This window comes from Dermacentor andersoni, chromosome 3 (assembly GCF_023375885.2).
Source record: "Dermacentor andersoni chromosome 3, qqDerAnde1_hic_scaffold, whole genome shotgun sequence".
NCBI lineage: Eukaryota > Metazoa > Arthropoda > Arachnida > Ixodida > Ixodidae > Dermacentor > Dermacentor andersoni.
The window spans coordinates 58,234,656-58,248,224 of NC_092816.1; the positions used below are offsets into that span (position 1 = coordinate 58,234,656).

The 13,569-nt window shown below is 46.4% G+C and overlaps 1 protein-coding gene across 1 annotated transcript in view; it reads left to right on the top strand.

The window, feature by feature from the left end:
* The window catches only part of Dp1 (satellite-binding protein 1 Dp1), a 43,815-nt gene that overhangs the window by 2,600 nt on the left and 27,646 nt on the right, over window positions 1-13,569 (top strand). The window contains exons 3-7 of the mRNA XM_050195168.3: window positions 4,973-5,462; window positions 7,038-7,244; window positions 8,245-8,481; window positions 9,188-9,656; window positions 12,563-12,807. Coding sequence (XP_050051125.1) covers window positions 5,010-5,462; window positions 7,038-7,244; window positions 8,245-8,481; window positions 9,188-9,656; window positions 12,563-12,807 — 1,611 coding nt within the window. The 5' untranslated portion in view covers window positions 4,973-5,009. The remainder of the gene's footprint in view (window positions 1-4,972; window positions 5,463-7,037; window positions 7,245-8,244; window positions 8,482-9,187; window positions 9,657-12,562; window positions 12,808-13,569) is intronic.

The following is a 13,569-nucleotide window of genomic DNA, read 5'->3' on the forward strand; positions in this document are numbered from 1 at the left end:
TCATTAATAAAGGGAAAATCACTCTCCTGTTTGTAGCAATTGCTACAAGAAAAACCCATACGGATTCCTCGAGAAAGAAAAGGACCAGAACGAATTTTTCTTCAACTGCGAGGCTTTTCTTTCGAGGAACCTGTATGGGTTTCCTTTGTAGCAATTTGTATGAACCGGTGGGTGTCTATTATTCCCCTTATTATCCTTTACACAATGCTTCATGTTACGTGCCTCACCAATTTGCGAGTACATTCTTGCTGGTAACATATCTACTCTAGGGGCTCTGAATGTTACGGGTGCCATGTATGAGGTATACATGCACTGCTCCGAAAACATGCACTTCTGCTACCTTGTGCAAAATTGCTTTAGCTGAACATTAAAAGAATGTTTTATTAAAATAAAACATTATTCGTACCTCTACAAGCATGCCTGCAAATAATAGTCATTGCAGTTTGCACCAAGACAAGGTAGATAGTTTTGCTTGGTTCCTTCCCCTGTAGCTTGCATTTTTTTTGCGATGGCTATTTCACACCTGTTTAACACGTACAATTTGTATGTTTTGGCTCACACTACCATTTCTTTATTATACACCCTATGTGGTGGTGCACGACTGATGGTTTGCCCTGTAATATTAACAGTGGTGTTCATTGCATTACTTATCAGTTAACACAAGGCTGCGTGGTTGGCACTTCGTTGGAGAAACGTGTAGGAAATTCCAATTGACCAGACGGGTCTGCAAAGTATCGTAAAGCCTTGCATTGTGCCCTTTTGAGCGATCAGCATATTGTTTGTCCAGAATTTTCATTGTGGTGTCAAAACAATGAAGCCATGGGACTGGGGGCAGGTGTGTCAAAGTGGTTGCAGCTGGTATATGCACGTGCAAGAAAGTGTACTGAGTGGGGACATGTGGCAAAATCTGGAGTCTTGTATAGTATGAACTCGCAGACAAATTTCTGTGGCTAAGAAGGGAAAGCTACGGGGGTGGAGCTTCTGCACGTGTTACCGTGCCAAGTAGTCCGCCAGTGTGACACTGCTTTTGGTTGTTTGGAGCAGACGCTGAATCAACACAGTTTCCATGTGCGATGGTTACACGTTTGCGGAAGGAAAAAAAACGTAAAATAAGTAAACTTTTACATTCGCTGGTGTGTTTTGTCTTATTTAACTGTTGCTGATAAGATGTTTACGTTTTCTCTTCCCCAGCTTAAACTAACATTGATGAAAACGTGGACTCTTTTCAGAAGCACTCTCACTTGTGCATGCTTTGCCTTTGTAGCTTTCCCTTCATAGCCACAGAAAGTTGTTTGTGAGTATAGTACTGCTGAAGTCCAAAATGTGCCTGTTGGCATTGCTGGCAGTAGCAGGTTGTGGTGATTGGTGGAAGCATTGCTTTTGACATGGTGGCCATTACCCACAGGTTTCCGTGCCTTCACTGAAGGGCCCCGCTACTGCAGGATCAAGTGCTATTTCCTAGAGAACAGCTGCTACTCAAATTTTGGACATCGTAAGAAGCTTAGTCTTAGCGTAGACATCAAGCAGCTTCCACACGAAATTTAACATTTGAAATAAGAGTAGATTTGGCACGAAAAGCTATCAAAAATAGATGTTTTGGATATTGAAAATGAAGAAAGTGAGATGTGTCGTCACCGTGCACCGGAAATGACGCAGTACTGAAAACGTTGAGAACCGGCGTAGATCCTTGGCATGACATTAGTCTAGATTAGACGGCACCCCCAGCACGCTGAAAAATCTCAAGGGCTGTGGTCCGAGATTTGCGCATTATCCATTAAACACCAGGTAGACATGCTATCTGCTTTACTGCTATTTAAAGGCTGTTATTAAAATATTCGGACAATTACTGGTCCTGCAGGATTGTTATGATTGCCTCAGTAGTGTATGCGCTGCTCGCATATTACCAATTTAGCCAGTGCAAAAGTTTTGTTGCGTTTGGCTTGCCAGTACTGCAAAATTTTATGAAGTGCCAAGTGACACCAGAAAACAGTACACTTAGCGAAGACAATGAGCTCCAGGGATCCTCTTTTATCTGTGCTGTTTTATGTTGCCACTTGGGCTTTAAGGAATGCAGAATATAATTGAAAGCAGACTAGTCGCAGAGCTGGTAGAGACGCGGTATAGCCGATTTGTGTGTAAAGTGCATCTTTGAAGTAGTGTGTACTTGGAGGTAAGGTGTGCACATGTAGTTTCATGCATCCATCTCCTTTGGGTAGATGAGCTGTGCCATCACCTGTTTTCCTGCTAAAGCATCGCTCTTGAATGTTATTTATTGTGTTGACTTTAAAGCATGGGCATAATGTCAATCTATCACGTGCATTCATTTCACATGGTCAAGTTAATACTAGTACTATCACGTTCATGCAGCACTAAATTTTGTTATCAAGAATTTGTACTAGGATGCAGTATTTCATGTGACATTGTATTAATACTGTTTAGAAGCCAATGTCAGATGGTCAAGCAAAACCTTGACAAATCGGGGAATGTAAGAATGCTAGTCAACCTTTTTTCTTGGTGCATGGAGTGCTTATGTAGAGTTATTTGCATGTGTGCAAAATAGTTTTTTTATATGAAACCTGGCTAGGTTTGCCTGATAGTTTGCCTAGCAAGCTAATTCATATATTGTGACAAAGAAATGAAACGACGCGCACAGGAAAGTTCTCGGTTGATGTTTGAGGTCATTGTATGGCAGGAACGTTGAAAGCTTCTTATAAGTGGGACACACTGGGGCTACCGAGTCATGTTATGCATCACAGCTCAAAGTGCAATTTTGCTGCTGTCCAGCACTCCGCTAGCTGTCAGCACGATGTACTGACAGTAAAGATAGAAATTTTGTGCCTGAAAAAGGAAGTCACGTCATTCTTTTGCAACCATATCTGGTGAGCCACAATTTTAGTTTCCATGGAACAACACTGACTATGGTTGTTTAGGTTGTGTTCAGTGAAGTTTTCTTTGTGGCATCGATTGTGGTGCGTTTGCCTGCAAGCATCTGTAGGGTCAATCGCAGTGGCGGAGTAGGGTTTTAGGGCACGTTTGTTGCTCATATATGCTGCACGAGGAAGAAATATCACTCTGCATCGCTTCTTGTGTTGGCACAGTTTCCTCTTGTTGGTTCACGAAAGCTTTGCCTAAACAGGTTCCCACGGTGCATGATATCTGCATGAATTTTTTTTTTTTTTCAGCCAGTCAACGCAGTTTTCTGTGGTTAGATGACAATCTGTTCTGAAATTGTGACCAAGGTGGCAGCGGCCTTTGCCTACCTGGGCAAAGAAAACTGTGCTTTGGAATCTTGTCTCCTGCTGTTCTGTTCTAATGCACTGTTTCTTCGCTTATGTGCCAACTGGCTCAAATTAGCCTGCTGTTTATATTTTCCTCCCCTGCCAACATCGCCCCATGCTATATTTGTCTGCACTTTAAGACATTGGTTCTTTGCAACTCCCACATTCTTGTTCTATCGTAGTTCTGATATGTTAAAACCTCGGGTACATTGCTTGAAGTATTAACTTTTACCATGTTGCTTGACATATGTGAGCAAACAATATAAAAGTTATTGTGAAATATTTCTTAAGGGAGTGATTGCACATATTTTCGAACTTGTAGAAATTCCACCACGCTTTGCACTTAAACGGTCGACACTTGAAAAGTGTGAAGCTTGGGAAACACTTGTGTGCTATCCTAATTTGATACCAATGTTGGTTAAAAGAGGTTGGACCTGGCATTGACATTACTGGGACATGGCACAAAGCAATAATTGACGAAATTGTGTAGCTGACATTGTGGGAAACATGCTTATGGGGCGAAGGTATGACAACGCAGTAGTGCAAACAATCATAAGGGCTTTTTTGCACCTTCTGTACACCAATCTAGCCAGCTGAATTACTGCGAATAGAACATGCCGGTGGGCATTGGCGTACTGGGGAAGTCGGACTTACCGCGGCAGGGTATCTAGTGAATATTTTTGCCCCAGCACCTAATTGTTTGGGTGTACCGAAATGCAATTGGTGACACATTCTAAGGATCATGGTTGTCCATCCCGGTTCCCCGCTAAAGCCTTTCTTTATTTAAGGATCACTACCATCATGCATAGCCATATTGCTACACAGATTTTTCTCTGTCATGTTTTCTCAATAATGTCAATGACACCAGGTCTGGCATATTGAGGCCAAATTTAGTATCAAATTAAGGTAAAATGTTTCCCAACGTTTGTGCTTGCTAAGTGGGATAACCTTAATACCCGAGAAGCATGTGGTGGTAATGTTTCTGGCATTTGATCGACAATGGGTCAGTACTCCTATAAAGAACACTATGTAGCCAAAATTATTAATACCCCTCTATTCAAGGGGATATGACATATTTTCAAGCTTGCATTGTGTGTTGCACGGTAAACCATATTTGATCATTCGATAGAGTAAAAAAATTTTATAAGAATTATTTTGTATTGCAGTTAAACCGTACAATAGTCTGGTCATGCTGGCAGGCGACGAAATGTAGTGCATTCTCTGTGATCGGTGTGTGCAGTATACGTGTGGTTTCATTTTCCGCACTTGTATTTTGGTGGTCACCGCTAGAATCATTCTGTGGGCATTCTCTGCTATATGGTCTTTTTCTTGGGCGAGTGAGATAATTGTGGGCGCAGTGCAATGGCAATGTCCTTGCTGCGCCATATGGTGCCACAGACTGCGGAGCAAGGAGTGTTTCGCACTGCGCGCACATCGTGTCGGAGCAGAAGACTTGGCGGTGGCTGTGCACTTCTTGACATGGCACAAGCCATGCCAAAGTGGCAGTCACTGTCTGTGTAAGTGGCCTAGAGGCAGCAATTTCAAGTTAAAATTTCTGGTTAAAATGTGCCCCAAGAGCCAAGTTTTGTATGCATAACCATAATTTAGGGCGTCCCTCATCTCAGTATTGCTTTGGGAGAATAAACCCCATGAATCGATAGCAGCTCAGCTAACATACTCTGTCCTACTTGCAGCTGTACTGTCTGACTTTGGACAAGTCCCTGCCATAGGATGAACGCGGACTTGCAGCAGCAGCCTGCCGAAGGGGCGGCGGGACCATCCTCGTCGACGGCGCCGGCCGCATCTGGCGGCTTCAGCTATGATGAGGTGTTCCCCGCCCTCCCCGAGAAGGAGGCGCCTGTGGAGGCAGGCAGCGCGGGCGGCGCCGGGAGCGGGGGTGGTGGCGCCCTGGGCCAGTGGAACCAAAAGATGCACGTCAAGTCTTCCGTCATCACCCAGATCTTCCACGTGCCGAGCGAGGAGCGCCGTTTCCGGGAGACTAGCTCGCAGCGGTTTGGGGAGCTGGGGGAGCAGGCCAAGATCTGTGCGGACATCATGCGTGACACCCAGACCACCATTGAAGTGAGCTCGTCCCGCGACCACTCGCTGACTGTGCTGGTGACGGGACGGGAGCGCAACGTGGCCCTTGCCCGGGCACAGGTGCTCCGTGCCCTTCAGACACAGGTGAGGAGGGTGTGGCTGCTCGGCCTGGGACGACAGTGGGGACCCGACGGGTGTTGACTGGTTGCTAAGCATCGATTTTAAACTTTTACCCAAATTTACCCAAAATTGTAGTTGTTTAATTAGCTAATTAATTAGATTGGTGGGTTTACATATCCGAGCTAAATACCGATATTGTTTTTGTGCATTAACTTAAAGAAGTTCATCAGCCTGTTACACTCCTGTGCACGACATAACGAGCCGCAGTGTGAAGTACACGTGTTGCACTTTAGGTCGACCGCCTCAACGACACTTGCGAGCACTTAATGCACTATCTCAAGGTGCAGCATGATCGTCGCCAGTAAGTGTTAAAATTGTGTAACACAAGCCGAACACAATTACGCTGCATCCTCTCGGCAGGGGAAAGCAGCACTCGTGGTCGAACGCCTTGCTCCTGCCGCTTTGCATCTTGTTTCTCGCTTGGCGAGCATCCCCGGCCGTAGCATGCTTTCAAGGCCTACTGCTCAATCCGCCAGGCCCCAAGTGAGCATCCTCCACCACCGCCTCTCTCGCTTTGCAGTCAATTGTCGCCACAACCGCCGCGTGACGTCAGCGACTCGGCATGTCTTTCTTTCTCCGCATGCTGTTCGTTCCCCTCCACCCATTGTGCACTCGGGGAAGGTCACATGGTTTTTCGTACCGCTCGACTAGACGCCGCATTTTTTTTCGAGGTGATCGTGCAACGAGCCACTGAAGGCTTTCACCTTAACATTGTTATTTGAATGGGCAATTGCTTTTAAAATCATGCCAGCGACACCTTACTTGAGTGGCCATAAATCAAGCCTAGTAAAACACAGATGCAATCCCAGTGAGGTTATTCACTTGACCACTTGTCTTGCTGCCTTGAGATGCAGTGTGCATGGGCGGCATTTGCTCCGACACCCAAGAGTCATGTGCAGGTGCCGCTTTAGTTGTGACATTTTTGCTCAAACTGTGGTTCTCTTCCTTGCTATTGAGTAATCGAAGAAAGGATACTGTTGCCGATGCTCATCTGTTTGCTCATGTGACCTCAACCACTAGTGATAATGAATTATGACTAAACCATTAATCGAATAATCAGAAGGACATTAATCGAAAGGTTATTAAGAAACAATTGGAAAGTTAGGTCAGCCCTAGTGCTGATTTAATTGGGATTAACTTTCTGAACATGGGTGTAATTATAGCTCAGAACTTGGAAAGCAGTTATCTTTTTCTTTCATGGCATGTTTTATGCTATAAATGCGCTTTCTGCAATAAAGTTCGATAAAAGGTGCACTAGGAGTAGGATAGAGAGACGGGGGACCTGCTGCTGTAGGTAGGTGCTTCGATTTCGTTTTCACTTTGACCTCCGTGTTGTTACATCATCTCATACCAGCAAACAGTTAAGTGCAGTACTTGCTGAAAGGGTGTGCAAATGGTTTGTTGCTTCAGAAAAATTAGCTGGTTGTGCGTAATATGTCCGCTCACCACATTGTTAGTGTGTACATTGGTCTCTTCATTTTAGGACATTTGCCACATTCTGTAGGTAAACGTGTCGAATATTGTTGCCGGGGGATGCAGGCTCAGGGTACCATCCAGATCCCCAAGGAACACCATCGCTTCATCCTTGGCAAAAATGGCAAGAAGTTGGCTGAATTGGAACAGAACACCGCCACGAAGATCACGGTACCAAGGACAGATGACAACTCCGACGTCATCACGATCAGTGGCACCAAGGAGGCCATCGACCGGGCACGCGATCAGATACAGAAGATCTCAGAGGAAAAGGTAAGAGCTTGCTGCACGCCGCAAAATTTTTCGGCACTGTAAGTTGCTGACAAACAGTGCTTGCAACGAGACTTAAAGCAGGTGATTAACAAAAGTGCTTCGTTTGTCATCTGCTTTATGTCCTCTTGCGAGCGCTGTTTGTACATCCAAGCATACACCAACTGCCTTAAATTAGCACCTTATTGTAGCATTTGATTTTTGCACAGTGCACGTTGCCCAGTGATTAGATAGCAAAGGAGAGAGGATTTGCAGTACAACTGTTTGTGTTAAGTGTACCAGTCCAGCTTTTCCAGCAGCAATTAGCTATCATTTGGTTTACTGCAATGATTTCCACACAAAAGGCAACAGAAGGAAAGACAAGGACGAAACAGCATGGTAGAATGAGTAATGTCTGTCAAACTGGGACCCATTAGAAGCCTTAGTGATTGACTGCTAATTTGTCAGCTAGATTTGATACCTAAAGCTTCTTTATAATGAAGTCGTATCTAACATAAAAATGCCTTTGTTATATCATGTTTATTATAAGCACATACACTGATATCGGTGAAGAAAAGTGAACAAGCTTTGGATTAATTTTTTTATACCCACATCATCTAGCCAGTAGTCTTGTCTTGTATTGAATCAATGAAATTACTTGGAACCTTGCGTAATCTTGAAAGCCTTCGAGCTGTGAACGGTGGGGCACTTTCGTCAACAGTGGGTTAACGTTAACGCAGTAAACAACGTGTTTGGTGAAAAAGAATAGCAAGAAACGACTTACCTTTTAAAAGATTTCTCTTGCAGCAACAATTGCCAGTTGCATGTGAAATACAAGGCTCTCTAGCCCATGAGAAGTGCCTGACACTGCTATTACTTTGACTTTAAGAATTACACACATTGAAAAAGGGTCCTGTGAAGTGTAGATCCTTTAAGGTGGGTGTGCTGTGTGTGTTAATGGTCAGCACATAGTGCTGCCGGAAGTGTTAATGATGGTCCGTCTGGTACTTGAACCCTTACGCAGTCAAAACACGGTGTGGAGGAGCTGAAGATCCCCCGCATGTACCACCCATTCATTGCTGGTCCGTATGGCAACAGTGTGAAAGCTCTGGAGCAGGAGACGGGCACTCGCATCCGCCTCGACCGGGAAGAGGATAAGGTGACCATCACTGGCGACAAAGAGAATGTGGCCAAGGCCAAGGACTCGCTCATGGCCACCTACGAGGACCGTAAGGTCCACTGCCAGAGTGTTGGTGTTGAGGTACGCTGTCATTCGAATCTTTCTGGTTTTGGGGCTCTCGAGAAATAGATTTTTCTTCTCTTTTTCGGGTAACATTTTGTTATTGGTTACGAGGACCTACGACGGTAGCTTAGCTGCTGTGGCATTCTGCTGAGCATAGTCCAGCAGTACATGTTGATGGGCTAGCTGGTTCATATTGCTCAGTAGACCATAGCTATTTATGATCGCTTAGCACAAACAAGGAAGGGAACAAGGGAAGCGCCGACTTTTGACTTGTTTTGAAGTGCTGAGCACGAGTTTGTGCATTTGACTCCTGGCTGCCGTGGTCACCTTCAGATAGGGGAAGAATACGAGAATGGGCTTGCCAAAATCTCAGGTGGTTGGAATTAATACTGATCACTTCACTACAGTGTTCGTCGAGTAACCTGTGTGCCACTTTGCTGTGCTAAACCCCATAATTTGAATTTGATTTCTTTTTTCAAACAGCCCTGTGCAAAGTGCTCAATTGTGGTTGAACAAGAGATGTTGCTGAAGCCAACCTCTCGACAAGAGCACTTGTCTTCATCGGGGCCGACAAGTCTCCTGTCGCAACGTTTGCTCCAACAACTTTTGTTCTACCACTGTTGATTGCTTCCCGACTCGCCATCTTCTTATTAGCCTCGGTCTTATGTGGATTGCTATGCAAAAAACTAAGTATATTCCAGCACAAGCTTCTTTTGTTGTGCAGGTTAAGAAGTCGCAGCACAAGTACGTGCATGGCTACCGGGGCCAGACCCTGCAGGACCTGTTCGAGCAGACGGGCGTCTGGGTGGAGGTGCCGCCCATGGAGAGCGACGTGGAGACTATCGTCCTGCGGGGCAACCCCCAGGACTTGGGCCACGCCCTCTCGCTCGTCTACGAGAAGGCCAACAGCTATCAGATAGTCGAAGTCCCAGCCAAGAGCTGGATGCACAAGTACATAATTGGCAAGAAGGGTGAGAACATTAAGCGCATCACGGCCGACTACCACAAGACGCACGTGGACTTCTGCGAGGACGAGAATGTGATCCGCATCGAGGGCCCCAAGGAGGAGCTCGAGGCAGTCAAGACGGCGCTGGAGGAGAAGGTGCACGAGATCCAGTCCACCATGGATTCTGTTGAGATCAAGGTTGACCCCCTGTACCACAGACACATCATCGGAAAGGCTGGTTCCAACGGTAAAGTTTCAGTTGCCATGTTTTTCTTCTTTTATTCTCTCAGTACCCCTTGGCCCCCGTGTGAGCATAATAGAAGAATCCTCTATATGGGTCTAAAATTGGTGCATACTTAATAAAGGATATTTCCCTATCATGCAGCCAAAAATACATAGAGCAATTGAGCAAGTGCCTCCTAAAGCATAAACAAAAAATGCATAAAGAAGGGGAGGGTGGGGGGGGGCGCTTTTTAGTGTTACATTGTTCTGAATATGAATGTTGTCTCCATTTTGAATATGCCAGTGGTGGGAAGACGTTAATAATCAAACCAGCATTGTAATGGTGGCCGCGGCGAGTGCAAAGCAGGGGACCGTTAGTAAGCCTTATTTGGCTCTTTCACATGTGGTGCGCCTACTCGGGTTGTAACTAAGGTTTGCAGGTGACTTCAGTCTTGCTGGCAAAGTCACTTCAGCTTGAAGAAAGTAACGGATTTCTGTCAAAAGTAACTGGAAGGTCGAAACTGATGTGCCACAAATACGGTATGCACTCATGTAAGGGCCGCGCTTCTTTTCAATTTTGACAGGGTGTGGTCCTTAGACGGGACCGAACCTTTTGGTCAAAATGGTGCCGGTGCAGCGGGCGACTTGTGCACAACCCAGATCCTTGGGTGTACCATTGCATCTGAGGCCAATGGCAGCTCTTGCTATCTAGTAGTGGCATGCTGAAGTAAGCAGCATGTGAAAATTCGCTGATGCGCGCATGCTGCCTCGGGGCACTGAACGTGATTGCTTCTCTGTTGCAAATTTATTTCCAAACTTTGGGCTGCCAAGATGGAAGTGTGGCCCTCATACAGGTGTGTCTCTTGCAGGAGACTATACAGTGAAAATGATTTCAGTGTGTGCACTGTTCTCGCAGCAAGTTCTGTGTATAGGCAGCCAATCGGTTTTTCAGGTTTTTTGAGACGTAACATTGTTGTACGACTCTGGGTGTTACCCAGAGTCGTATGTTGGAGAAGCCATGAAAGCTTCGCCTACACTGACAACCACAGTGCGTCTGACACATTTTTTCTTCTGGCTTTTATTGTAACGCAAGGCACCTGTAAAAAATTATTTGATAGGTATGGCATCAAACGGTAAAAGTGGTTGCTGACTCATTACTTTTTCGTTATTGAAATCAGTTTCTTTTGACTGCCTGATAACTTGAGCATATTTTCTGGCCCATTCTGTTCAAAAACTAACAATTGCTTTAGCGGCTGCACTTTAAGTTTAATTTCAATAATACTGCAACAAAGTGAAGTGCTGATTTACCAACTTCATTATATTAAGGTTGTGGTCTCCTCACGGCGCGCACGTTCAGATTCCACGCGCGCCGGACTACCACCGCGGGTTCGAGCACTCCGAGCCGCCATGCGTGCAGGGCACCGCGTCCGCGCCTGCTCTGGTCCGCTCCGTGGTCCGACGCGCAGCTGCGCGCGTACGCGCCCCGCCGGCCCCAGCTTAGGGGAAGGCGAGACCGCGCGCGCAGCAAGGGAGACCCTAGGCAAAGCTCTCGAGAACCCACAAATAATATTTATTAAGGTTGGACGCAATGCAGACACACGTTTTAACATCACGTCCGAATCTGAAGCTAATTAATACACAAAACATGGCCAAATGGTCGCCGGTGGCCGCTAACGGCGCACCGCGACAGAGAGAGAACAAAGAACCCCAGCAGTAAGAGGCTGCCTATCCTTCGGTCAGCGCCTGCCATCGCGCGCCCCCACAGCAGAGAAAATGGAAATGGAAAGAAACGACAGACGAACAGCCGGGGGCACGATCGGAAGGCGCTGCCTCAGGACATCGAGACGACTGAAGAGTGCGCGCGCTCGCCGAGGCCGGGACCCCGACGAGCCGAAGTAACCATCGGCCGGCGGCGGTCAAAGGGGGCCGCCGGCAGAGAGGAACACGTACGCACCTTCAGACGCCCCGATGTGGTCTCCCCGGGCCCCGTCATGCACGTGCTTACCCGGAGTGCACGCAAGCAGGACCCGAATCCCGCCAAAATGTCAGCCAATGGGGAAAGCCTGTTGACCTTCCCGTGGGCAGTATGACAGCAAAGCGACAGTGTTTTATGACCCGCTGCCACCCCGTCCAGGCAAGGAGGAGAGGGACACGGAGACCCCCCCCTTCCCGGCAACACAACTCAGTGGCTCCACACAACCACCGCGAGAGCCCGAAACCCCACAAGGTTTAAGTGTATTAGATAGAAGCAAACATAAAACATGTCTGCTCCCAATTGGCCAGCAGTGAAGTCTATTTGTTTAAAACGTTTGAAAAGTTTCAAATACATAGTTTTAATATCAAATACGAATACTAAGAATATGATCTTTAATGGTGTTTAAAATTTAAATATTTCCATGCTCCTAACGAAATAAAAAGCTGCATGTAAGATGGTTGGTCACTGCAGTAATATTGCTGTGTCCACTCTGTGCCGCAAAGTGGCACCACCAGCCCAGCGGCTTGTCTGTCTCTAGTAACTTGGCACTCCGTGATGGGTACGCAGCCAGGCTAAAGCTGTCTGTCGTAGTGTAGAATGGCATCAAAACTTGCAGTCACTTGCTTTTGCACAAGGGTGTGGGGCTCTACAGTGGACCCTCTTTAAACGGAACCTCAAGGGACCAGAGAAATTGGCTCCGTTTGTCAGGAGTTCCATTTACTGAGAGACAAAGCTGAATACAACTGCATGAGTAGAAAACCAGCCAACCATGAGGATGGTGTTCTGTTTAAGCGAGTTCCCTTTATAGAGATTCCGCTGTATTTGCAAGATTGTGCAGCATTTCCTCTTCTTGTAATCATCGTCATGCAAATCATCATATTACCCTATCAAGCCTAATGCACATCCGAGTTTCATGTTTGGAGAAACATTCTGACGTGTTGCTATTTTTCTCACAGTGAACAGGTTGAAGCAGGAGCTTGGTGTGACGGTGCACGTGCCAGCAGACGAGGAGAGGTCACCGGTGGTGAGGTTGGAGGGCCCACCCGAGGGGGTGGCCCAGGCAAAGGCGGAGCTGCTCGAGATGGCCCACAAACTTCAAAACGAGGTGACCCGCGAGCTGTGCGTGGAGCAGCGCTTCCACCGGACACTCATTGGAGCCAAGGGAGAGGCAATCCAGGATGTCCGCAGGCGCTTCAACCAGGTGGGCACGGATGAGGGCGTGGTTTGTGCTCGGAATTCAATTTTATGGGCAGTGCGAAATTTAGACCTAAGGAACAAACTGCACTAGTGCTTGTGTTGCTTGTTCCATGGAATTTCATAAGCGATGTGCGCCACTTGTATGGGCACTTCAGGTAGCATGGTAATGATGGTTAGTATGTAACCACGCATTTGTACTAACTGTTTAACTAGCCCTATTGCCAGGTTTTGTACACAAAAGCACATTATAGTAGCTCAGAATATGTTATAACATTGCGTTATAACTATTGAGTTTAATGATGTTTGTGCGAAAATGCCACTGGCAAAATGTGCGCTATGAAAAGTGACAAGTGGCCTCGTTTCCTTGCGGCTTGTCAGCTCGGTTCCTGATCTATTTTTCACTGCTTGCTCTGTGGCGCCAACAGAGGAGATCAATGAAAAGTGATCCTTCCAGTCTACATTAGGTGCAGCTTAGGCGTTGTGTATAATTATCGCCCTCTCGCAACCTTGCCAGGAATACTTACTGAGAATAGCAAAGCAAGTTGCTCAAGTATCTTTGAAGATATTGCGTGATTGGAACAGCGGGAGAAACAGACTAGTGTGGCCATGCTGGCATCGGTGCGTCCTGATACAAGGGGTTTCTTTCATATGTTTTTTGTTTGTATGTCTACAATTGTGCTTCCTATGGTGAGAAATTGCAGCTTAGTGAACTGCCAAATAAAAAAAAAGCTTGCTTGCCAAAACTTGCCAAAAATCTACATCCCCT